The following is a 26,797-nucleotide window of genomic DNA, read 5'->3' as shown; positions in this document are numbered from 1 at the left end:
GGGGCTCTGCATGAGCCCTCGAAGCCCCAAGGCTGCTGCAGGAGCAGTGAGTCCCTGGGCTTTTTTTGGCTTTTTTTTTTCTTAAAGGGCCAGAGCTGTGCCGGGGAGGGCACCCATGACGGTGGGCTGGGGGAGTGAGGTGGGCGGGGGGTCGGTGGGCTTGTGCAGAGCCCCCCATGAATTGTGGGGCAGTGGGGGGCAGCAGAGATTGTCCCCCCTGCCCAGCAGCACCTGGTGAGCACTGGGGCTTTTCTTTAAAGTACTGAGCTGGGGTGGGCGAGGCAGCCATGGGGGCTGGGGGAGTGGGTGGATGTCGGGGGGGGGCTGGCAGAGGTCCCCCCCATGGTCTCCTCTCCCCTCTCCCAGCTGCCCCTTCCCTGCCCCTAGTACTTACCAGCTTGGAGTGGCTGCAGCTCCTTGCTGCAGCCACCAGGGATTGCCCGAATCATCAAAGATTCGGAGAGCTTTGAATCAGTTTGGACCTTTGAATTGGTCCCCTGCTTCGATTCGCATTTGGAGATTCGGCCAATGAATTGGGCCAAATCTCCTCCGAATCGAACCGGCACCCAAAGCTTTGCACAGCTCTAGAACGGAGGTAGGGAGAAAGGAATTATGGAGGGCCGAACCGTAGGAAGTGCTGAGACACCTCCATTAGAGGGAAATACAACGTGTGCATGCTAAGCTTGCATCAGAATTTGGCCTAGGAATACTAGAGTCAAAATGATCATCTGGTCTATCCAATGCAACCATTTAGGCCCCTTCTACATTTTACAGGTATTGCACAATTAACTGGTTAATTGCACAATTACCTGGAGACCAGACACACACTCAAAGGACCTATCCCACAATAAAAAGCTCCAACCAGCTATAAAGTTAGACTTTGAAAATGTATAATAACTTTAAACTGGCTTCTAGTCAGGTTTAATTTACATGTGTAGCAGGGGCTCTCCTGCAGCTGGGATCCCATCAGCAGATAGGGCTCCTAGCCAGTGGGAAATCTTCAAGCCCTGGGAATCATGGGTTCTGCGATCCACAAGGCTTGGGGATGTGTGAAACCCCAGGGTCCAGATAGGGCTCTGGGTCCGAGCTGCACATTGGACACGTGGGACCCTGAGCCTCGTCAGGCACAAGACTCTTATTCCTCAGCAAAGTGGGTCTTGCCTGCTTCTTGTAGATGCTGGAGGATCCTAGGATTGGGCTCCCCCCTACACTAGCAATTAGGCACAGTTGGATCTAATGCATGATCCCACAATTGCGTCTCTTGTCATATACACATTGCATGGCAGGAAGCACGATTGTGTGGACTGTGAATTAGATCTAATTGTGTCTTTACTTTCAGGTGTAGAGACAGCCTTAGTATGGGCCATCCATGTTTTTGTTTTCAAGATTACACAGTATGTATCCTGTTAATCTGTTCTAGGACACAGTTAACAACAGTACCTCTCACTCGACTTGCTGTCTTATTTGTCTTCCCAAGTGCTCTTAGAATAATTAGAAAATTCTCTGAATGTATTTTTTAAACTCCTTCCTCAATATCACCCTATTTTCCCTTGTCCTGTGTTCTTCACTGAGTGCATATCTGCAGTATTACTATTTCTAAATTGAAATGGGTACTTTGGGTACTACCACATCCTGGTGATGGTTAGTAGCAGTAGTCCAGACACCATGATGTCTGGTGTTATAAAAACTAGAACAAAAGGCTCTCATTTTTCCTTTTAGTCATTAAATGACTGAATGCAGAATATTAGCTTAGGCGTTAATGACACAGTGGACAGGAGGTGATTTGAAAGTCATTTCCCATCCACTCTATCATTAGTCTACTTCAGTGATTGATGTGCTGCCAGTGTTTTAACAAGGGTCTCTCACAATTTCCCTTTAGCCTGTGATAAATACTAGTGTCCCTGGGCTGTGTGTGCATATACAGAGAGGAAAACTAATAGGTGGGGGAATGTATTAATTTGTTTTCCCATTTAAAGAAAAAATGCTGTCTCCAGGCCATAATCAGTGAAGGAAGCAAACACATTGGGCACTTCTATGAAGTTCACTAGCTGACAGTCTTTATCCTTTGTTCCTGGAAGCTGTCTTGAGCATAGTGACAGCCAAATACATGGCAAGACTCAAAATGAAATGGTGCAATCATCTGGAGAAAGGCTCTGTCGAGGGCCCTTGTATTCATGCTGGGGTGTTTTGTCATTCCAAAGAATCTGATTTATTCCAAAAGCAAACATTATGAGCTACTCTAATGCATGTTAGGGACCATGAAGCACTGGTGAGAAGTCATCTTTGGCAAGGAAGATTTAGGAGTATCCATAGGGGGGTGGAGAATTCCCTTGGATAAACAGGGAAGGCACTGGTCCTCCCTTTTTGACCACCACCTATTCGTGGGGCTGTCCTGGGAGGCTGTTCTACAATATCCTATGGTCCGTGTGAATGAATGTGCTGTGCTGATCAATGAAAGTTGCAGGTGCTCAGCCCCCCTGGAAATCTATTTATGCCTGTATTTATATGAAAACCCAATAATCTAAATGGCCAATGACAGGCTTCTCTCTAGCTAGAAACAATTAAGCTGCTGTATTCCTGCTCCGGCATGCATTGGAAGTAGTAGAGGGTGAACCTTACTGCTTTCCACAACTGATAGACTGTTTGTTTGTTTTTTAGGCCTCTGGCAGACATGCAATTAAAGCCACCTCCACGGGTTCAGCTGATTTGGGCTCCCAGCCATGGGGGTGTATAGTGCCTCCTTGCAGCTGGGAGCTCAGATCAGCTGATCAAAGCTCCTAGCCATGGAGGTGCAGTGGATCCTTTGACTCCAGCTGTGCCCAAAGGCTAGGAGCCCCAGTCTGCCACTGCTTCCAGTTGAGGGGGTTTATCAGAGTCAAGAGCTTTTAACCCCTTTGGATGGGAATGGCAGCTGATCATGAGTCCCAGGTTTGGGGGCCAGCCTTGGAACCGTTGACTCCAGTGGGCCCTGGGGCTGGGAGCAGCAAGCTGCTAATCTGCACGTGGCGTTCAGAGTGCATGGGAGTCGACACCTGGGAGCCCCAATTAGCCTGGCCACGCATTTAATTAATGGTTTGATGGAAATTAGCTATAAAGTTATTATGCATATTTTGTGTAATAACTTTCTAGCTTAATCCTTGCTTTATCCTGTTGTTAATTGCATTAATATATGGCTGGGCAAATACTTTAGACATGATTCATTGGTTAACCAGGTTTTAGGTGTAACACATACCAGGGGCCTTACCTGAAGCCCTTTATCTGACTGAAGCGTAAGTTTGAAAATGAAGTCACTGAGTCAGATGCCACTGAGTGTGGGGTGTGTTTCCTGTGACAGCAGAGAGATCCTAGACATAACCAGCATCTGTCCAGTAGAGCCCAGATTATTGCTGCAGTGTCAGTCGATTAGTGGCCATTCTTGCCCGAGAAAGTAAAGTGCAACAAAAAATGAAAAGGCGGAGCAGAATCCCACAGTCAAGTAGCTATTGGGATAAATGGATTTTGGCAACAATTCTTAGTACTATGTATAGTATAGTATAGTATAGTAATATAATGCACATCTGCAAAATACCCAACAGTATCACCTGCTGCTTGGTAATGCAATTAATTGATCCTATTATAAAAGTGTGCCACTAATTACATGGAAAATAGTTTTCTTGCAAGCAGCACTCAGAGGATTCAGTTGACATCTGCTGCCTTGTTTCAGCCATGTACAACATGTTTAATTCTTCATTCCTGCTTTTGGAAATGGAGATTGCAACATGAATAGCACTTACAGGAAAGAAAAATAAAAAATCTATGACCACAGTGATAGATTTTTGGTAGTCTACAGGCAGCAGCATGGACCCACTGACCATACTTCCTTCAACACGCACTTCCTTCTTCCTGGTCCTGTTTTCCGTACTTGTATAGCTCTGATTCCTACAGACCTCACAATCTTGAACACTTTTTTCTTCACAGTGCCCCTGAAAGGGAGGGAAATTCTAAAATCCCCTTTGTAAAATGGACATGGCAAGGCACAGGAAGGCTGAGTGAGCTTACCCAGGATCACACAGGGAAGCTTGTTGTGAAGCAGGGACTGGGAGGACTTGAACCAATGTTTGCATGTTCTGTACGCAAGGCTAAAGCAGGATTTGGGATTGAGCACTTAAAGGAGAAAGTCTGCTGTATGCAAAAAGCCAGTATAAGGGCTGTGCAGCACTGACATGCCGTTTTCACCCTAGCAGGACTTGTTGTCGATTGCTGCATCAGCCTCTGGCTGCCTTTCTGAACAGGGGAAGATTTTACTCTGCAAAGCACAAAACCTACTATGATGAAAACACTGAACCACAAAGGAATTATTATATTCAAATAAGGGAAAGGAATGACATGCCAGCCACATCACTGTTCTCCTTTCCATATGTGTGGTGGATGCTTGTTTCCACTCTATACTCTATAGAACTCTATAAAGCTGCAATATCACTGTTTGCTTCTTTTTTATGCTGAAACTCCATCATTTGTGACATCCCTTAGATCCACTGAAGCTGGTAAAGGCTGAAATTCAACCTGTCCATACAGTAGTCTTACATCATGGTTTATAATGAGAATTATAAACCTGCATCCCAATGGAAACTCATTTTCAAAACCATCTGCTTAGTATCCAGAGATTTTCAGTTAAAGACGACCATATTGCATGGCAGAGATTTGGACCACAGCCTTCCTTTGTTTGGGGATTAGAAAAAATTGACAACAGCTGTTCTTTCCTTCTTTTATTCTATCCAGTGAGTCCATCAAAATTATGGAACAGGTAAGTAATGGGCTTCACTGCAGAGCAATAATGCACGTGCTTAAATACAGGCTCACGATGGAATTGCTGACTGCAGGCATCTTAACAGCATCCTTGGAAAGGCAGATAAAGGCAGAGAACCATCCTTTTGGATTCCAGTTTTTTCTAGATTTGAACTTGGATCTCCCAGGATGTAACAATCAATCAAGCTTAATTTAGTTCTCTTACTAGTCTTTCAATTATGCTGCCTCTGGGGATCCTTTTGCCAACAGCTCTGGCTCAGAAAGAGAGATATTAAGGCATTCTTTGTCCTTTTAGGAAAAGGAACCCAGCTGAAGGTCAAAGTCTTCACCATGAAATCACTAGTTCAGGTTTTTTTTGTTTTTTTGGTTTTGTCTAGCATCTGGCCATGTCCCCAGGAGACAATAGCAATATCATATTTTTCTAGTGCTCCAGTTTTCACTTTATCTGCCATGCTGTTGTTACAGACCAGCAAGACAATTGGAGATTTACAGTCAAACAGGCAAGGACAGATCATGATCTTAGCTACACCAGTTTAAATTCAAACTAACTGCATTGACTTGAATATCTCCTCTTCAGATTTTCATCACTAGACTTTATGCATTGTTCTTTAATGACTACAGAAGCTTTTGTTAATAATAAAGTTTAAAAGAGAAATGGTGCTGATGCCTGAAAAGTATATGGATTAATCAAAGTGGTTTGCTATCTTTTGTAGGAAAAGCAATCTCTGTTAACCAGAATTTTTTTCTTTTTTCAAAGGCTTTTGTCTCTATTCTTTTAAATTCATAAATGAAAATGATGATAATCCAAAGTCTTCTAAGATGTTAAAACACGCAAAAAAAAGTCTTGTGTGACACATCTAATTACATTTTTAATCAGCATCTTTAAACAGCATGACAAACTCCTAGTCCAGGAACATACAAAAGGAAGTGTGGTATGGATTAAGCTATTTTAATGGTATCTTAAAGACAGCTGTTACCAGGGCTGAAATGGTAACAATTTAATTAGGGGATTTCTCTCGTTTCCTGTTGTCTCCATATCAGTTTTATGAAGGTTTTGCAATTTGTAATTATTTTTCTAAGTAGTCAGATATTTACTTTTGCAATTGAGGGTAGCATGATCTGTACTGAGACACTGTGTACACTACAAGTTAAACGTATAGTATGGCAATTCTGGCAAGTGTGAAAGTACACAGGTAACTCAGTTGTGGGAGCCCAAACCCTCCATTCAAATGGAAAGGCTCGAAGGTCCAAGTGTTCTCACTGTCCATTGCCTTCAGTCAGTGCTCAGGGCTTAGCAGGATCAGAGCCCAAATTTAGTTAAATAATAAAGCAAGTTATTAGAGTGAACATGACTAAGGTCTTTTTTAGCCTGCAGGTCAGACTTTCTTTGGTCCCCAAGGCTGCCTTGGGGAGTGGGGAGTGGGGTAGGGAGGCATTTTAATTAGAGCATTTCCTGGAGAGCCGCTCTAATTAAACTGCCTCACCATCATGTGTATTAAGCCCCTGCACGTTTAAGAATGGTCGTGGGATACTTTATCTAAACCTCTTTTGATGAGGTTTAGACAAAGTGCCCCTGCGGCCATTTGAAAATGTGCATAGCTTAATACATAAGACAGTGAGACGAGGCTACAGCGTTCTAGAAAGCAGAGCAGACTCAATTAATCAAGTCTGGTCCAGCACATTCGAATTAGAATACCAACAAGCATGTGTACAGGCAGCCCAATTTTTTGTACACACAGTCTACATTTGCTCATGGAAATCAGGTTTGTAATTTATGAGCACAAATGCCGATCTAAATGTTGTTTCTGCATGGAAGGTGCAATTGAAAAGGCACCCCCGTACATCTTAGTGAAATGAGGACATTCATGGAAGTACCAACTCCAGCTTCCCTAAGCACACAGTTCACTTGTCTCATCCTGTTTTGCTAATTTGCATGATATTGCTGTTTACAGCTACTGATGTTATTTTCACTTCTTTTGGGGGACTGTATTACTTTCTTCAGGAGTAGTATATTTGATTTGATTGAATCTGTGGCTATGCATTAAAACCTATTTACCATGATAATACTCCAAACTAGAAATGCAACACTAAACCAGGGAGGAGAGAATGCTGCTGCCATTGATTAAAATGCCTTTGTTTGCAGTTGACAAACTATTTTAGACCAAAAATACTACAAACAGGGAAAAATAAAACTATATAGAGCACTGTGACAGCAAATTTGCATTATGTTTTATACATGGGACAGCTTTATCTCATATCTGATGCAGCTGCAAACTATGTGGGGTATTTAACTTATTCGTTAAACTTTAGATTTTTGGTATTCTAAAATACCACTAAAAGATGCATGGGTTTATACAGAATGAGAGCAGAGACTCCAACAAATACATTAAACACGGGAAAGGGAGAAAGATCTAAAGTAACCAAGTGCTATTGTGTTTGTAAGTAAATTAGATGATGTAGAAAAGTTTTCAGCCTGCTTCTTCATCAAAGACAGTTTACTAACCTAGGGTCTTAGTACCACTTGACCCTCACCTGAAGCAGTCAACTTAAGGACACCTGCCTAAACCATCTCTCAGTAACTTGAGAAGTGTTAGCACCCCCCACCCCAAAACCAAAAACCAGAGCAGTCAGAACTAAAAAAACCACCCCACCCATTAAATCAATGGGGAGGAAAGAACATGATGACATGATCTACAGCTTTTTATTCATGAGAATTTTCAGTGAACTATTTTTGTGTCCAGTGTGACTTTGTTACCTCCTAATATTTTCAAGCATGGTGCTGGAATTAATTGGTTAGGCAGTTTAATATATAATGAAGGGAGGTTTGTACAGTAAGTGCCTTTGCACCTTGCTTCATGCCCTACAGTAAAATAATTGTCTGATAAAGCTATTTCTGATTGTACAATGTGGTGAGAAACAAGGGTGATGAGAGGTATGTAAGAATTCTCATATGCACCCACAGGACCTATTTTATGATCTGTTGGGATACGAATTGATAAGTAGCAAAAATGTCATGATACAAATAAGTCAGCTCTTCTACAGGTGCACGTAGAATGAAGATATACGGTATTACATCTACAGGCTGACCATAGGCAAATTTTTACTCTACAGACTGCTTCTCTTGTCTCTCTCGTGTGCGTACACAGGCAAATTCTCAGATGCAAGTCCTTGTTATAAGTTTTGTGTATATCTGAACACCTACCTGTCAGTGTTTTATAGCTATTGCTCTTCATCTTCATCATTCCTAAATACTGAGACTGCTTCCCTTATGCTGCAGTGCTGTTCAGGCTGATGCAGGATGGACATAAATTGCAAGCTGGTTCAAGTTCATATTGTTGAGATTTTCTGCTGGTTCTGGTGTTTTAATAGCCCTTGTTATTATTCAGCAACACTGGCACAAGTTCTTTGACTAGCAGAGAGGTGGAGGTGCCTGCTGTGGCACCTGTCTTGTCTGAAACTCTTTTGTGTCCAGTGAGACTACTATGAAATGACAGGTACTAGTAGCTAACTGTATGACACCACGCACTCAAGTCCAGCTGTGAACAGCAAATCAGTCTTTCCCTATAAAAATAATGAATTCTTCCTCTAGGCAAGTTTTGATTTGCAGGTGGCTCTGCCATAAACTTCTGTGACTGTAACACATGATCTGTTACTCTGTGTGGTGATTTTTTAGCATTTAACTCCCTTAACATTTTCAGAGCAACTGTGTGACTCGCTTAACCCTGTCTTTTGATTAGAACATTTGATTGGGCTTTTTTATTATTATTAACACTAAATGGATAGATTTGCAAATAGATATAGAAAAAACTTTTATATTGAAAATGTATGCTAGGTCTGTCTGTGTTTATTCAATGCTTGAGATGCATGTAATTGGTTGCTTTGTCTACTATATGCATGCTATTTGGAAATAACGTGAAACTTTTGAAATACAGGATTTGCAGAGACTGGTTAAAATGACTGGAGACTCGTGTCTACAGTCTGGACTAGGAATCCCCAGTTCCCTCTCATTGGGTTTCTCACTCGGTTGCAATACCGCTCCTATCCCAGGATTAAGAAAAAAGAAACTGGGTCAGGTCTTCATCTCATTGCAACTTGCTTCTCCATAGACACCATTTGCAGATATTGCTTCTCTTTATTACCTCCTGATAGCTGGGATGGTTGCTGTTGTGGGACTTTACATTTGGTGCAAGGTCAAGCACCCAATTTCCCGCAGACTATGTGCTGATGTATGGGACAGGTACTAGAAGACAGCTGGGCAGTGAGTGGCTGGGTCAGGACCCTTGGATAGCCCTGCAGCAATTTACATTGGCACTTCGGCTACAACAGAGCTGGTAACGGTTCTTGTCTCCCACTTTACACTGTGATAAACCCAAGAGCTTTCAAATTGTGGGAGTGGCCCACCTCCCCCTGGGTGGCTTGATGTAAAGCACTGATTTTAATAAAGCTTCAAATCAGCAGGCAGGAAACCCTGATCTAAATAATCAATGTTAATTGTTTTTTACATCTATATTTTGTAGTTATTTACCAAAAGAACATTGATTCTCTCTGGTTGGTAGTCATTAAAAGATGATAATTTTTAGGTCAATACAGTCTTTGCACTAACTTTGCTACTGCTGTTTGCTACATAAAAGGATATACTATATATGTATACACATTCTTAAAATTTAACATATGCTTATTCAGATGCTTAATTTTTTTAAACTTTTATACTACGGTAGAAAATGAGTGATGCATGTCTTGTTTATTAGATGACAATTTTTTAACTTGTGGCATTCAGCTGTATTTGGATGGATCCTGGAATTCGATTAAAATGTACAAAAACAGCATTTTAAAATGGGTTATTTAATGAATCCATCTCAAATATGTTGGCTACATTAAGAAGCCATAAGTTCATGGAAAAATTAAATCCAACTGATTTAATAAACAGAGGAAATACTATCTTTAGTTAGTAAGCTAAATTGAATTTCCTGGTCATCATATCCTTCGGGTTTTTAAAACTAGGAGATCTGCTCCTGTCAGATACATTTTTGTTGATAGATTGGAGAAGTGAAAATGAGTCTTTCTGCTTTTTCAGCTTTGCATTAGCTCCCCAAATTTAAATGAACTGGCTGTTGAATAGAACTAGTTAAATAAAGTCAAATGAAAAAAACACTCCCTGGGCTTGCAGAAGTAGCTATGCTGGTAAAAAGGTTGATTTGTCCCTTTAGAAAAGTCTTCCAGAGGCTTTGCCAGTGACTTCTTTCAGTTCAGTGGTTTGACTTTCTTTAAAGCTTTGGCAGAAAACATGTACTGGTTCAATGTTATGTTTTATTTAATTTTAATTATTTGAATGAGATGTAAGTGTAAGCCTTAAAATAGTTGCCATAATTTCACACTTAATTTAGAAGAGGTTTATTTAAAAAAATATTAACATTACATTGAAATTCAATTTAAATTAAATGAATCCTATTCTTAAAATCCATGTAGCACCTGAGAAGTGGGTTGCTGGGTGCTCAGGTCACTCACCGCAGATGTGGGAGATGCAGGCACAAGTCTTGCAAGTCTGAACTAAGCAGAGCAGGACCTCAGCACTGGGTGTCCATAGTCCAGGGAGCCGTCCCCTGACCACTAGGCTGTTTGGGGTGGGTCAGTCAGTCCTATAAAGCTTCCCCAGAACGATGTACTTTTATGAATACTTTTTAAATGGCATTTTTCAATAAAAAATTTCTATTGACAAATTCCTGACCAGCTCTAGCTTTGGCTTAATTAGGCTTGTGGGTGAGAACCATGCAAATCCAGATTTCCTGAATATGGTGGTAATGTCCTTATTAAATGCTCAGCTACAAACACATAGCCTTTCCGTGCTCAGTGGGTCTGAGATAAGGCCTGTGCTGTTTTATGGCCATTCTGTAGGCCTTATTGGATAGACCTGAAAATGTTAAATCAGGAAACTCCTAAAGAGATGGTGTGTGAGACTGAGCTGCATATGCACTGTAGCAGGAAGCTGCTAGATGTAACTAGGGAAGCCTGATATATGCCTGGTAAGAATGAGGGAGTTTACAGTACTCACAAGCCACATGTCTAGTTTCCCAGTTTCAGACAGGATAAGAGAATTATAGATTTCATAGACACTAGGGCTGGAAGGGACCTCGGAAGATCATCGAGTCCAGCCCCTGCCCCAGGAATTGTAATAAATAAGCCAAAATTATGGTGCATTAAGATTAAGGGTATAAAGATAATTTAGGTACCAGATATTGCCCAATTAGAAAAACAAGTTTGGCACATGAATAGTATTCTGATAGGCTAGTAAACACGTGACTCATGCATGACCTAAGTAGCTAACTGTGTATTAGCTAATGATTGGACTAACTCTCTATCCATGGGTACACAGATGCAGAACAACGGGAAGACTTGGTTCTGCGTGCTCTTACAACTATTCTTTGTCAGCCAGCCTGATCACCTGGCTGACAGCAAATAAAGCTAATTTGGTTGTACTTAACTGGGTGCATCTAAATGAGATGCTTTGCTGTAGCTTACTGTGCAGAAAGCGTGTGCGTCTACACGTGCACATGCTTACTGTGCAGTAAAACTGGCTAATTGTGATTAAATCTGTTACCTGCAAATGCAAATAGCAAATTTACTTGTGATTACTAACTGTGCACTAGCGGTCGTGTAGATGCATGACCCGGAGCAAATATGGTCCCAGCCAGCCGGCGCGGGAAATTGCTCCCTGCCCCTGGAAGCTGCCTGTTGCTGGAGGAGAGCGGGGATCTGCCACTGAAGCCCAGGCAGGGACTAGGTCTTCCTGCCCTGGTAGCAGGGAGCTCCAAGCCTCCCCACCACTCCTAGATCATGACGAGGGAGCAGGGGCTGGGACATCCTTATCACCCAGCGCCAGCTCTGTGACAGTGTAGCTGGTGCTGGGACATCTTTATCTCCCAGCCTGAGCTCTGCAGTCACAGGGCTGGCACTGAGAGATCCTTATCTCCAGCACCAGCTCTATTGTTGCAGGACTGGCACTGGGAAAGCCTTATCTCCCAGTTCTGGTGAGCTGTCACGGGCTGCAAAAGTAGCCCTGCTCCTTGACAGGTTCCTCTTGGGACAGAAAGTTCCTCCCCTATCCCTTGACCTGTGCACTGAAAGTCTCTCCTCTTGCCCCCAGAAATGCTGCTTTTGGGGGGAGGGCGGTTGCCACTTGGAACTGGAACCCCCCAATCATATATTAAAAGTCAAACATCATGTTTTAATTTTATTACATTTTTTGGTTCTGATTTGTGTACATCTGAGTAGTGTATATAGACCTGATTATGTAATAGCTCAAAAATAAAGTCTTACTCTTGTATATTGTGTGTGGGGGGTGTGTGTGTGTATGGAGGAGTGTGTGGGCTGTGGTTGGGGGGTGGATGTGTGTATGATGGGGTCTGGGGTATGTGTGGGGGGTGTAGGTTATGTGGGGGTGTGTGGGCGTGTGGTGTTTGTAGGGTGCAAGGGAGACTGGGGGGTGTGGGGAGCCCCATATGCCTTCCCCCCCCCCCCCCCCCAAATGGGGCCCACCCCCCCCCCCCCCCCCCCAACAAATGGTGCACAGCCTCTGCCACCCACAGCAGCAGGAGACAGTGAGCCCTTGGGGTGTTCACAGCCTGTGCAGGCGCAGCCGTCTGGCAGAGCCCAGCTCCAGCCACTTCTGGGAGCTTCATGTGGTGGCAAGGGCCAGCTGGCATGTATCACGCAGGCTCCCCATGCCTCACGTACAGCTCCCAGGACTCACGTGACACAGGGGGAAAGCTCCACGCGATGGAGACGGTGGCCTAGCCCTGCTCCCTACTGCCACATGCAGCTCCCAAGACTTCACTGGGAAGCAGGGAGCAGGGCTCCCCACCACTTTTGGCAGAGTCCTGGGAGCTGCACGTGGCAGCTGCACGTGGCAGCAGGGAAGTGGGGAAGGCAGCTGGCTCCATTGCGTGAGGCTTCCCCCCAGTGGTGTGAGTCCTGGGAGCTGCAGTGCACGTGAGCTGTGGGGAGCTGCATGCAGTGGAACTGGGCCGACCCGGGCTCCACACTCCTGCTGCCCCAATGGGTGCAGGCCCTGGGGTCCCAACAGCCCCAGTGCCATGCTCTATACTCCCACCCTGCTGTAGCTTTCCTCTGCCCACTGCTGCTTCCCTACTTGCTGCGTGGAGTGAGCGGTGCAGCAGGGGCACAAGGAGGAGCTTCTGGAGGCTGGAGAAGCTGAGCACTTCCCCTGGAGGCTGCAGCAGTGGCCCTGCCTGTACGCTGTGCATGCTGGCCAGGGCCCTCCTGTACACGAGGGTGGGTACCTGTGGGCCACATCCAGCCTGTCCCTGTTCTAGCAACCCGTCGCTGCCGAGCATCCATACTGAGGCTCTTTGCTTCTCTGTCTGAACTTCTGTACACGTCAATGTTTCTCTCAGGAAAACAGACCTGGGAGAGTTGTCTTGGATGATATCTGAATGTGTGTATGCAGTCTTTGGGTGATGTGTACATGAGAGTGTTAGCCGGAAAAAATGATGGCCATAGACACTCCTGGCATGTAATGAATAATAGAGCATGCTCAGTTCTATTAGTGATTGGGTGGGGTGGGGTTCTGACACCAACTCTCCTTTGGGCAAGATGCTGTCAACAAAATATAAATATTTAACTGAAGAGCTCCTGAAGTTTGCAATCAGCGGTTTAGTGAGAACAAACACCAAGGAACAGGCACTTTTCAGGCAGTTAAAATTGCTAATAAATGGTTATCATGGACTGTGTTGCACACTTTTATTCTTCATCTATACTTGATACTGTATCTGAATTTATTGACTAGAATCAGCAATGCCATAAAGTACCTGACTAGGACAACATTATTTTTTAGGCACATTGTTTACAGTTTGCACCATAACAGTTCCTTTGAATATGTTGGATGTCCCAGCTTTTACAGTCATTCCCTATTTTTCCTCCTTCAATAGTGTTTTAGCAGATTGAGGATTTATTTATTTATTTGCATTAACATTTCCAAATGCCAAGTACCTGGCCTACAGCTACTTCTCTATTGATTTCACATAGCTGCTAATACTTAATCATGCCCAGCACCAATGAATGGTTACTTAGACATTCCCAGCTTTTGGTTTATACTTCCTTTTATCTTAAACTGGAATTTCAGCATCCTTCACAAAACATTAGCTAAATACATTCTTAGCAAGGTTAAGTCTCTTATTTCTACTGCTGTTGATATCTGACCACTCTTTCACTTCAGCATAAATGAAATTTAGACAAATAAATATAAATTCAAACATTCATATCTGTACAGCCTCAAACTGAAACAAATCTTATGAGAGGTTAAATACTGGAGAATGATTCAACAGGAACACAGATTTATGCTCGTAAGCCATTCCCCACCCTTGGATTTAGGAGGAAATTGAAGGGTAACTCACTTGAGCATGTTAGTTTGATGGACATGTAGTCTCTTCCACAATCTTTCTTGTAGTGACAGCGCAGCCAGTTCAGGAGGCAGAGTCCGTTACCACACTGGAGCTCTTCTTTTTTACAAGGCAGAATGCTCTGTTCATCTGAAAAGAAGAGAAACAACGGATGGCTTTGGCAGCGCACGTTTCCCACCTGAGTAACAATGCTACAGCTCTCTGGAAAGCCAATTTTCCTTTTAACCATCTTTAAAAAGCTTGGGAGAGCAAAAAACTGTTTCTTCTTTGTAAGATATCAAAATGGGGCCTAAGACTCAAACAAATGCTTGGTACTTTTTTATTAATCATTTATATGATGTTACAGACAAATGAAGCATGGGTAAAAGCTATTAAACAAATCACAAAGGACACAATTTTCCGAAGTCTTTGATTCTTATGTCACTTACATGCTTTAAAAATAAATCTACTTAGTGTTCAGCCCAGTCAGCTTGTGCACAAAGAGGATAGCAGAAAAGGGAATAGGGTGGTCTAACAGGTGGCGTAATTATGAAGAGTTGAGGTAGCTATGGATGGGAACTTCTAGTGATCCTTTTCCAGTTTGCAAAATACCATTAATAGTGTGGAACCAAATCCTATGGCAAGTATGTGCGGAGGAGGAGGTGGTGGCGGCTTGTTTTTTGCTGTGACCTGAATATCAGAACAACTTGAGTTGGGCTGACTATTGGAGAGTAATGCTCATGTTTGGGCTCACAGAGACTTTTGGACCAGCACAAGGTCTTCTGTTGAATGCAATCGCTTGCTCTTTTATATCTGAACAGCCTGAGACTTTCTTCCTACTTGAGGAATGAAGCATGTTCCCATCACTACTCCATAGCCCTGCCCATGACTATTCCAGATCCTTGAGGAACAGGAGTTGAATATCAAGCTCCCCACTCCCCATTCCATTCATTACAGATGAAGGGACATTTTCTCTTGACCTATAACTGGTGGTTGTGTTAGACCCCACTCCACCAGCAAAGTAAGAAGGAATAGTTCTCTATTCTCTGTCCTTAGGGAGACACTGAGGTTAAGGCTTTATCATTTTGAACCTTGAAACCACGCCATTTTGAGTCCTGAGAAGAATGAATTTAGGGCTCAGATGTTTAGGTCTGTGCTTACTGTACCAAAGAATGGTTATTCATCCCTTCCCAGAGGTTGGGAATTGTAAGAGAGCACACAAAATCAATTCAGCTCCAGACTGGCCACCTCACCCAGTCATTTTATGGGATATTCACAAACAAGCATGGGAACAGCTACTGGTTCTCATGTTGGGGGAGCAGCTGGTTTTCATACAAACACTCAGATTTTGTACCTACATCAGACTATAAAAGCATCCGGCTATTTATCCCTGGTTGTTCTCTTTGGTATATTAGTTGTCAAGTTGTGGAAGAAACCGTGCCAGGTAGAGCACAGGTGATGTCTCATACCATGCTAGTAGTGAACAAGTTGAAAAGAGCTGTCTTTTAGCTTTGAAATCTGTCCAGATTCCTGATTCAGTACTTGTGAAGTACAATCACAGAAATGGGGAATAGTTTGGAAAGTATTCAGGAAAATAAATATGCACAGGTTGTCAATAACTTCTTTACAAAAACAATCTGGCCTTTCTGAAATTTCTGAAAGATGCTCATTTTTGCAAACATTTCAAAAACTGGGGCGGGGTAGCAGTGCAGCGTATAGATAGATGTCACCTTTGTGCCACAGTTTTCATGGTGAAACATAGGGAAAGCAAATAGATATTTATACCATTTTTCATGTGGCACATGCCCAAATTGGCACCCCCAACAAAAGGTGGTAAGAGTTTCTCCTGCTTTATTGCAACAGATGTCTGTTAGGTTTCTGGCACAAGGTGTGGGCACCTTGGGCAGGTGATCTTTTGTTTCCTGGGAATTCCCATAAAGGATTGGGCCCCTCAAGCCGTGGAGCACCTGCCCAACTCTCCCCTCTTTGAGATGTGCCACAGGGGACCTCCAAGGCACATGTCTGCAAATGGGGAACCCGTCACCCAGTGAGTCACCAGGCAGATCAATGGGCGGGACAACAGGTGATGTGTGTGTGGTTCACCCAATGAAGTGGATCAGCTGTGCTGGGACACATCCTGGCACAGGTGACCCACTTCATTTAGCAACATCGGTTTATACCCAAAGACAGCGTAGAAAAAGTGGTCAGCTATTAGAGTAAAATAATAGTTCCACTGCTAGTTAGTAATAAAGACCCATAAGCATAAAAAAACAGGGGTCAATGTTACATTCTTCCCAGGTCCTACAGCTGCACTTAAGTCACTTTATCATACCAGCCTTAACCTTCCAAATTAATGAAAATAAAAATCAGACCTCAAACTGAAAATACCAGCTCTTAGAAGCAAGAGAGCAGGAGACCAATGCAGAAATCAGCATCCAGCTGAAAAGAGGCATTCTGATTAATTCAGGTTTTTGTTTGCTCTCCAATATTTTTAACTCGGAGCCTTTGTGTCAGCTCTCATAGCGGGAAAACCATGCAGTTAGGAGTAATTGTTCATGATTTCCAATTCTCCACACAGCTGCTCCAGTGGAAAATGTCAGAACCCCCAAATGCATTTATAAATATCACCAGCATTGACAGCACACTGTTACTATATGTCTTAGACCATACACTTGTAACTTGGCAGCTCTGCAATCTAAAGGGTAATAATCAGATAATTTAGTTTTGTTCTTTTTGCATGTTTTGGATAATGTTCCCTGAATAGCTAGGGCACTTGTGGCAGCTACTTAAAACATGAACTTGAGGGATAAGAACACGCCCCGTAAGAGAACAGAATTCCCAGCAATCTAAAGATTGTTACTTATTTTAACAGCAGCTAAAATATTTAATAGGGAAGCAATGTTAATAACATTAATATGAAGGGCCAGCTTTGCCCCTTGAGGAAGTGGGATCAATTTCATTGACTTCTTATCAGTCTAAATTTGGAGAAGCAGACTCTTGCAAGACCTCTGAGCAGGTGCAGGGAAAATGATAGCAATGAAATTACTCTTGAAAAATATATTGGAGGAAGTAGCCAAGCATTCCCCACTGCTTAAGTCCATTTATTTCAGCCTCTAGTTTTAACATGTCTGTGGACTTTTTCCAGTCCACTCCGTTCCACCCCCACCTTCTCTCTCTCGTCCCTAGCAGTTCCCCTCTGTCATGCTGCATGATCTTACTGCTATTCTCTGCAGTTTCTGCCACCCAGAACTGCTAGCTTTTCTCTTCATTGTCTTTGCTTTATTTCAGATGTCACCTAAAACACTCATCTCTTTCCTCACTCATAAATCACTTTTAATTTCTTTCTTCTTTTAGTAGTTGTTAGGATGTGAAGGCCACTTGTTGGTGTGCTGTGTTGCATTATCAGTGTAGGAGAACTCTGTGAGCTATACGTAACAGTGGAGAATTATGCTTTGGAATGGAAAGCAGTAGAAGCTGATCACATCTGGAAGACAGCAGGCAGGCAAAACCGACTCCCTGTCTCTTGCCCAAACTGGGCAGTCCCAGTTTTCAGGATGAGGCAGGGGGCTTTGCTGGTTCCTGCCCGTTTCCCCTTGCTGCCAAGATGAGCAGTGGAATGGCGATTTAAAAGCTAGCTGGGACAGGGACTCTATGATCTCCCCAACCTGGCTCCTGCCAGCTCCTTCTTGCCACTCTACCACCCAACTGAACAGAGAGGCAGTGATTTAAAAGCTGGTGGCTGGAAGTGGGGTCCCCAAGCCCCAGCTGCTGTCTTTTAAATCATCACCTCACCACTCACCTGGGTGGAGGCATGGCAAGAGACAGCCAGGTTGGGGAAGTTTTCCCGAAGCCCCAGTCTCAGCCACTGACTTTTAAGTTACTGGGGAAAGCCTCCACACACCTCGCTCCTGGTCTCTCTGGCTTTTAAACTGCCACCCCCTGCTGCTCAGAGCAGTGGTGTGGGAGGGGAGCAATGGGAAGATGGAGGAGCTGGGAACTGTGTGTGTGTGAAGGCTTTCCCCAGCCAGTCCTGGCCTCTTTAGCTTCCCTCCAGCTGACCCAGAGCTGTGTGGGATGAGGCAGGTTGCTGTAGCTGCAAGGCTCAGGACGCAGAGAAATGCCCCTGCACTGCCCAGAGCTGCACAGAGCAAGGCAGGCTGCAAAGCTTTTGCCGCAAGGCATCTGGAGCCTTGCTGCAGCAGAGGAGTGCGCTCCTCCCCTTCCCAGATAGGGGAGAGGACAGGCTGTCAATTAATGGGCTCTCCTAAGGGCAAGGGTGGCCCTGAGTATGGTATGGGGCTGGAGGAACAACTGTATGGTCTAGCTCCTGAACTATTTTTCTACCGGAAGAAATTTCTTTTGGTGGAAATGAACATCTGTACACACCCTGTGTCTTACTGGAAAAAAGAGATATAGCATATCTACCCTGAAGGGTTTCCATTGCTGCAAAATATTTATTGCAAGTAAAGACTGAAGAAGCTGAAGGATGAAATGTGGGCAAGGAACTTATTTAATTCTGTGTTAACCTGGAGTAAGTTGGGAAGAATTTAATGGAGAACACCCAGTTTTTACATAGCACTTTTTGTCCTTAGATTTCAAAGTGCTTTACCAAGGTGGGTAATCATCCTTTTTTTAAATTGAGGCATGAGACTGTAAGGACTTCTCCAAGGTCATCCAGTAGGCAATGGCAGAGTTGGGTCTGAAAGAGGGGTAAAATGTGCTGTTTGAAATTATTACAGGTGTTATAATGCTAATAACTTGAACTTAGTGCTGATGGGAAGAGTAATCAAATTTATTTTGCCTGGTGCATTTAATTTAATATATTTCCTAAAGACACAGGGACCTAATGCCATTCCCTACTTGTAAGTACACATATAGTTTAAATTATGCCACTAATTTACAGAAGAGAAGACTGACGGGGGATTTGACAGCAACCTTGAAGCGTGGTTCCAAAGAGGATGGAGCTTAGTGGCAACGTGTAGGTGGTGCACAGGGGTGCACATGCACCCCCTGAGAGCACTGGTGCACCCCCTGTCATGCCACGCTCCCTGTGTAGGCAACGGGCGCGGGGCAGGTGGGAGTGCTGGTGTTTCCCCTGCCGGCAACAGCCAGGAAGCAGGGCTGCCAGCAAAAGCAGCTGCACCACTTCCACAAGTGGCCGTGGGACTTCTAGAAGCCGTGTGGCCACTCCCCCCGCTCCCTCCCCTGTTGCTGACTGGTGTGCCCCCTGTGATGCAAGACCAGTCACCTATGATGGAGCTGGACTCCTCTCAGTGGTGGCAAATGACAGAAAAAGGAGCAACAGTCTCAAGTTGCAGCAAGGGAAGTTTAAGGTGGGTATTAGGAAAAACTTTCTCACTAGGAGGGTGGTGAAGCACTGGAATGGGATATCTAGAGAGGTGGTGGGATCTCTATCTTTGGAGGTTTTTAAGACCTGGCTCAACAAAGCCCTGGGTGAAATGATCTAGGTGAGGATGGTTTTGCTTTGAGCAGAGGGCTGGACTAGATGACCTCCTGAGGTCCCTGCCAGCCCTAATTTTCTGTGATTTTATAGAAGTAACAGACATGTCTTGTTTGATTATCTTTTGTATCACCCACTATAATGGATCCATTATCCTTCCTATACCTTGTAGATCTCTTGTATCTTCTGCCTCTGATATCTGGAGTACATTTATATAATTTACTCAGTTTGTTCCTTGGTTTGCTGGAGCTGGAGCTATCCCCGGAGAAGTACTTTCAACTGCATACCCTCATGGAGCCCAGCAATTTATTAACCTCATTTTGAAAAATGATTCTCCTTCTGCATGCTGAACCAAATACAGGAATCCTGAAGTGAAAGTCTACGGCCTGTTCTATGCAGGAAGGCAGAGTACATTACTTTATTGGGCTCTTCCAGCCTCTTCAAATCTGTTTAGATGCTTTTAGTTTAAGTAGGGAAAGCATTGCATGGTAACAGAAAATAGGGATGGTCTATTCTGTGAAATGTTATGCATGTTGCCTGACGCATGTGAGAGCATTGTGCTCTGGGGACGCCCAAATAAAGTGCCTCACTCCCCTTTTACTGCCCTTCCCCCTGACAAGGAATCAGCTTAGAACAATTTACAGAACATCCACTTGTTTTGATTAATGTGTTGCAGAATCTTAGTAGCCAATATTTGTGTGAATACAGAACAAGGACCATGTGTACATCTATACTTAAGCACGAGCATGAAAACACCACATTTCAATATGTGGTGCAAATGGAGTCTTATTCCCAACTGCATTTTATTTTTGATATCTAGAGACCAGAAACAGAAAAGCATTAATGAAAAATTCTCTTACAAGTAAGTACTACTCTGGAGAGCTGGAAGGATGGTCCCCACCAGTGACACTACTCAGGCATGTGATAGATATCACTCAGAAAACTGATGGATCAAATTCCTGTTGATATTTTTAATCCAGGAGCAGCAGATTTTGAAGCAGTTTAGATTTTTGCAGTATTTGTTACTCTGTGTAACAAGACAAAAGTACCTATGTTCTACCAAACAAAATGACTGAAATTTAAACTATCCCAGCAGAGCTATCCCAGTTTACACGGACTGGCAGCATGGTTTTATCTGCCTTGCACAGAATCATGAGGTGTCTGTAAAATGTATAAAAGAAATTCAACATTGATTCTGCTTTGGTTTCAACAAGTGATGTATTTGTTTCAGCAAGGAACAAATGACTTTGGCTTGCTTACTGAGTAGCCAGTGACTGTGATCCAATACAAAGATCAGTCCAATTTTGTATGTGATCTAATGTTTTGTCAGAAATTAGTGGTCTCCCAAGCTGACATTTCTTGTCCTCAGCACCAAGCACAACAGGAACTTTTGGGAGTTACTGCTGCTACCATGACTTAGGGGCTGCCCCTTCTTCATTTCTACCCCACCTTTGCTTGCTCCTCATATGTGTGTCCAGAAGAGGCAGCACCTTAGTTGGATCTGGCTCGCCTGATGTCTGTAGGGATCAGGTGCCTTAGTGAGCCTTTTTTGGCCCTTTTATCTAATAGCTAATTGAATCAGTTTTAGCTAAAAGCCCCACTGAAACACCTGATCTATACAGATGCTGCAGAGCCGGGTCAAAGTAACATGCTGCTACTTCCGCTAAAGCGCAGTTTTTAGTTTGTTTTTTTTTAACATCTGCACTATGTGTCATATCTGTTTCATGGCAGACATACACATTTATTTATCTTCCTAAACTGTTCTTTACCTTAGTAATCAAATTGACTTATTCATATGATTTAGTTGGGTACAAACTTCTGATATCAACCAGCTAAATCTGAAAATGTACCAATTACTCACTAGCAGAATCTCAGTTTTGCATAATCCACCAATGCCTCTATACTCAGTATTGGGTTTAAAATCCCAACCCCAGTCTTGAGCTGCATTCTGGCTTCGAAGCTACTCTTAGCATCTATAGGAGGATCCTCTGGTGACACGGGGATGATTTAACAATACTTGTGCCTTCGAAGTACTCCATATACTTGGAAACCCGAAGCAGATTTCCTGAATTCTTTTTCCAAATATGTGACAGTAGCAAAACATCAGGCCCAACAGACTCGGGTCCTGCATTTTGGGGAAGTTCTTGTTGTAGGGTCTAATTTACCACTGTATCATTTCAGTTGTATGCCAACTGAAATCCAAAGAAATGAACAGAAACTCTGGCTTAAAGTAGAGGAATAAAGCAACAAGTAAAGTCCCAGATCAGTCTGAGCTTAATGACTGGCTGCCTTGGTCTACAAAGATGAACTAGAACACCTGATCCAAAGATTGTTAAATATAGGAAAAGTTCAGATTTAGTTTTAGTATTTCTTTCAGGGAGGTCAGTGGGCGTTGGATCACCTCTTAACAGCATAGGGTCTCTGTTCTGACATTTCAATTATGCATTGTCTCCTACTCCCTCAAAAAAAGTGTGGGGGGGAGCTTTTAAAATGGATGTTTTTCTTTTGTAATTTCTCAGTCTCTATTAAATTGTGCTATAAGTTCTTAAACTATAAATAAAAGAGGGATTGTGATACATTACAGGAATACAAAGCGATGCTGATGTTCTGCTGCTTGCAGATATTGGGAAAGCTTCTGATCAGGGTATGATGTTAAGTAATGTACCATGGGGCTTGTGCTCTAGCACACAATAGAATGAATACATTGTAACCGCTGTGTCAATCTTATTATTGAATACCATGGTTTCCTTTCCTAGGGAACATTTGATTTCACAAACACATAATTCGTATAAAGGAGCTGGATTGTTAGCATAGTCTAATGTACATTTTGAAATGATGGAAAAGGATAAAATAGCAGGGAGGAGTCATCCTGAATGAGAGCTATGCAGAAAGGACTCAGTTCTCCACTTCAGTGTGACACGTCTCCTGTTGGAACTGCATCCCAGACAAAGCACAGATGTTACTTTGGATAACTTTCTAGACCAATCTATGGGAATGATGATTACTTTAACTGGTGGCCAGGTACTGCTGTGGCACCAGACACGATAGCATGTCTGACAGGCCAATAGTATTAACTTGTTATCCATGGCTTCTGTTGTCCAGTTGGCCTCAGGATTTAGCTTCCACTTGCCAGATGGGAAATAAATGCCAGCATAGTCACAGCATGAATCTGTTGCCTGCAGAAGAAGGTACCCAGACCAGGATATGGAGAAGGTCATGGGCTGCGTTGATGCTCTGGGATACACAAGTATGATCCTTGATCCATAGAATCAATGTTAGCAAATCCCTGGCTCCTTCTCTAATGGTCTGGTCTCTAACCCCCGTCTCTGCGCAAAGAGCTTGGGTTGAGTTTGTGCGAGGAGCTCAGTTCTTTTCAAGGAACTGTCATTCTTTAGGTTTCATAGATCCTCAGGCAAACAGACTGCTCCAGAGTGGTATCCTTATGCATGCTGCACTGTTTTGGACAGGTCACATTATAAAGTGGAATCAGTGCAGCCATATCTGTGGCAGTAGCAACTAACCCACCTCCATACTAATTAGTCTGCCTGTGGCAGGTTGTATAGGTTGTATAAAGTTTGATTAACTTTCTGTTGTGTAATTTCCCATTTCCATACATTTCTAGGGCCACCAGTAACCCACACACAAAGCATTCTCCTAGTGTTTCTGACCTTACAACACTTTGAGCATTAATTTGGCAAGCTCTAAAGTTTGGGATCAGCATCCCAGAGGGTTCATCTGGCTCCTCTCTTTCCTTTCCTGGCAGGGGGCACAAAACCAATCTCAGCCACACTGAAAATTGTGGGGAAATACAAATAGGAGAGATACTTGGCAACTGTGTCTTACAGCATTTCCTACATATGGCATGTGAGCCTGGTGGGGTGTGTTGTTGGAGGTGACAGGATTCACACCAGCAGTGGAAATGTATTCATTGAGAAAACAGAGTAAAAGGATCAGCATGGATGGTGCCAAGCCCCAGTGAGGGAAACAAAGGAAAGTCGAGTTCTAGGGCCTGTCAATCTTCAGCACACACATCCCTATTTTCTTCCCCATTATGTTCATTTACATACTTTCATGCTAAAAATATAATTAAAAAAGAAGACAGATGGCAAGTGTAAAAAGCCCAAAGGGAATAAAAACAATGGAAAGAAAATATTACCAACAGAAAAGAGCAGAGGAAAAGTTACCAGTGAAACAAATAAGCAAAGAACTGCCATCCAAGCCTTGGAGTAGGAACTTTACTGGTAATGTGTCCACAGGAGCTTCTGTATCTCACTGAACTGCAACTTTGATAGCTAACCCTTTGAAAAATAGATTTGCTGAGTGGTGCCCAGCCTGAAGCTGGGTGTTGTACAGTCATGCCCTGAGTCCTTGCCTGTGACAGCATTGCTAAACGTGGGAGAGAATGATGTTCACAAGCAGGGGCCGGTAGTTCCCATGTCTCCTCTGTGCATCTCTGACTTTCTCATTGTTGTTTACCTTTGCTGCATTCCCACCAATATTTTCCTATCTCTCCTGTCTGCTCAAATCAGTGGTTCTCAACCTTTTTGGACTCGAGGTACTCTTCCATAACTTCTGTGATCTAAGTGGCACCCAATTTCAAAAGCTTATTTATATATCAGAGTGCTTGCCTCCTTGCAGAGGGACTGGGCAGCGGGCGTAGCAGATAAGCCAGGCAGAGACAAGTATGAACTTCTGCCTATCTGCTCATCTCCTCAAATCTCATGGCACCCTTCAAAGGATTTGGCAGCACCCTGGTTGGGAATCGCTAGCTCAGGTCATACTTCCTAAATCATTTGGTGCCGCCATCTGGATTTGCTTTTTCTGAGTCTCCTGTGACATTCTGATTCTCATGTTCTCTTTTGCAGCATAACCTTTGTTTCCTTAGGCCTGCCTCTCCTACTAGAAGCCCTGTGTGGGTTTCTGTCCATCTTACTGAGCTTCTGGCATCCCATGCTCCATTTCAGACACTTAGTCTCTATATATCCTACCCCAACCTCCTGCAAAAATTCAGCAACAGGAATCTCTTGTCACCAAAGGACACCATTACAGTAGTGTTGAACACCACACTGCCCCTGCCTACAAAGGCAAAAATGTATAACTGGAGTTGCTAGAGTAGTGTTCATATGTGGAGGAAAATCCTCCTGGCTTTGTCCTTATCTAATTCTTCTGCCTCCCACATGCTGAAGATAACTCTGAAACATGGTAAATGCATGGAATCTGCATTTCCGTGCAGATTCCTGTGGCTGGAGCACTGTGTTAAGCCTATCAAAGATGAAAACAGTCTTGCTCCTAAAACACAGGCACTCTTGATTGAAATGTGGGCTAGGAATAACCAAAAAAATGATAGAACATTGCTTAGGACCCTCAGGCAAGATGACTGGAATAGACTGGACGATACAGCGATGATCACACAAAAGTAAGGACAAAAACATTGTGAAAAGAACATCCCTAGGAAATGCCATAAAGGCAGCAGTGGCTGGAATGAAACCCGCATAGCGGGTTAATGAGTGGAACGTGTGGAAGGTCAGGGTTTCTTGAACCTCTCGGTAACGGAAGATACCCTGCTTTGATGGTCTGCATCAAAGACTGCTGAATCCTATGGTCCTGTCAAAATGCTGGAGCAAAGTTGAAGTGGCTTATTTCCTGTTTGACTCTTCTGTCCTTTTTCATGTTGTGCACATGAATGCAACACAATGAGGATTTGGGTTTTCATGAGGCTCATGACCAAAATTGTATTCGTGCTGTGTGGAAAGAGCCATTTCATTGCCAGAAACAGAAAGGCAGAGCTGCAGAAGTAAGGCCTTCTTTGCCAGGATACAGATACAAAACCAAAGCCTTGCAGAACCTTGGCATGACTCTAGCTCTGTGGGATAGGAGACGAGAGTGATCTGGTGATTTCCTTAGATCTGTAGTCTCCTGAGCTATATAAGGGAAACAGTGTGTGCATGTCTTAGAAGTTCCTTTGCAAAGTTTATATTGCTTTAACTGTCCCCAAAGAATTAAAATATAAACCAGGGTGCTCATCAGGATGGAGTTTTGGAAGAAGCATGAATAGATGACTTGGAAGGCTTTGGTGTCCCGCACTGGTCTGTAAGCCTGGACCAGTTAGCGTACCATGTCCCAAAGAAGGGAATTGGACAGAAGCATGCTCTCTGAGTTAGACAACTGTATGTATGTCTCTGCCATTGCTCTTGTCAGTATAGTGTAGCCCAAAAATAACTGAATTGTAGTCCATCCCTTCAACACCAAAGCTAATACAAGACAGTAACTAATACTGTATATAAAGGATCATGTGATTGAGAGGAAGCATGGGCACTGGATGGGAAAACTAGGTTCAATTCTTTACTCACTTCCTGTGTGACCTTGGGCAAGACTCTACTCTTGAAACAAGATACTTGAAATGGGAATTATTTCCTCTAAGCCAAAGAGGAAATACAAGTAAAAGCTGTCTATAATGAAGTGGTAACTGAGAATCAGGGAATGATAAAATTGCACATATTTGACTATTTCTTTATATGTACTGTATCTTTTTTAAAATGAAGAAGGAAAACATTTGCCTAAAGCAAAAATCATGGGTTTTTGTGATAGAAGGAAAAGGATTAGCATGTGTACAACTAATAACAGTAATTAAAAGATAAGAGACTTTTAAAATTATAAAAAGGCACTTGGCCCAGAAAACGCATCATATGGCCAAGATACATGCTTAAACAAAAGTGCTTAGGCAGGCACTGCAGTGGCTTGAGCAGTCGCTCAGTTCAGCACAGATCCCTGAAGACTACAGGTGCCTCACATAACTCTATTATTTTAAAAAGTGCTTGTGGGGATCTTGTGGAGCTATACACTAGTTACTAGGCTATGGGTAAAGTCTTAGAGCTAAATTTACAACCTGCATAAACACCTTTAAGGTCAAGAGAATCATCTGCATATACCACCTATAAAGCTGTAGGCCAGTTTTTTAAATGTATTTACTATATTTACTCGAATATAAGATGAAGTTCCCCCCACAACTGGCATGGGAAAAAAGCCCCCCTCATCTTATAATTGCATACAAGGATCTCTCACTAAATACATTATCTATGTTAAGCTCCTGCCAAAAGCAGCATGTGCTCAGCAGTGGAAACCAACTATGAAGTTGATTAAAAGCCCCCACTGAGCT

At 43.2% G+C, this 26,797-nt stretch overlaps 1 protein-coding gene across 1 annotated transcript in view; it reads right to left on the bottom strand.

Annotated features, from left to right (window-relative positions):
• BEAN1 (brain expressed, associated with NEDD4, 1) overlaps positions 1-26,797 on the bottom strand; it is a gene marked incomplete at its 5' end in the record, with an annotated part of 128,258 nt that overhangs the window by 94,620 nt on the left and 6,841 nt on the right. The window contains one exon of the mRNA XM_019505533.1: positions 14,196-14,330. Coding sequence (XP_019361078.1) covers positions 14,196-14,330 — 135 coding nt within the window. The remainder of the gene's footprint in view (positions 1-14,195; positions 14,331-26,797) is intronic.

The sequence above is a fragment of the Gavialis gangeticus genome, unplaced genomic scaffold (genome assembly GCF_001723915.1).
Source record: "Gavialis gangeticus isolate Ggan-Ray unplaced genomic scaffold, GavGan_comp1, whole genome shotgun sequence".
Lineage (NCBI taxonomy): Eukaryota > Metazoa > Chordata > Crocodylia > Gavialidae > Gavialis > Gavialis gangeticus.
The sequence above is the reverse complement of the archived record's forward strand: the minus strand, read 5'-3'. Positions and strand labels throughout refer to the sequence as shown.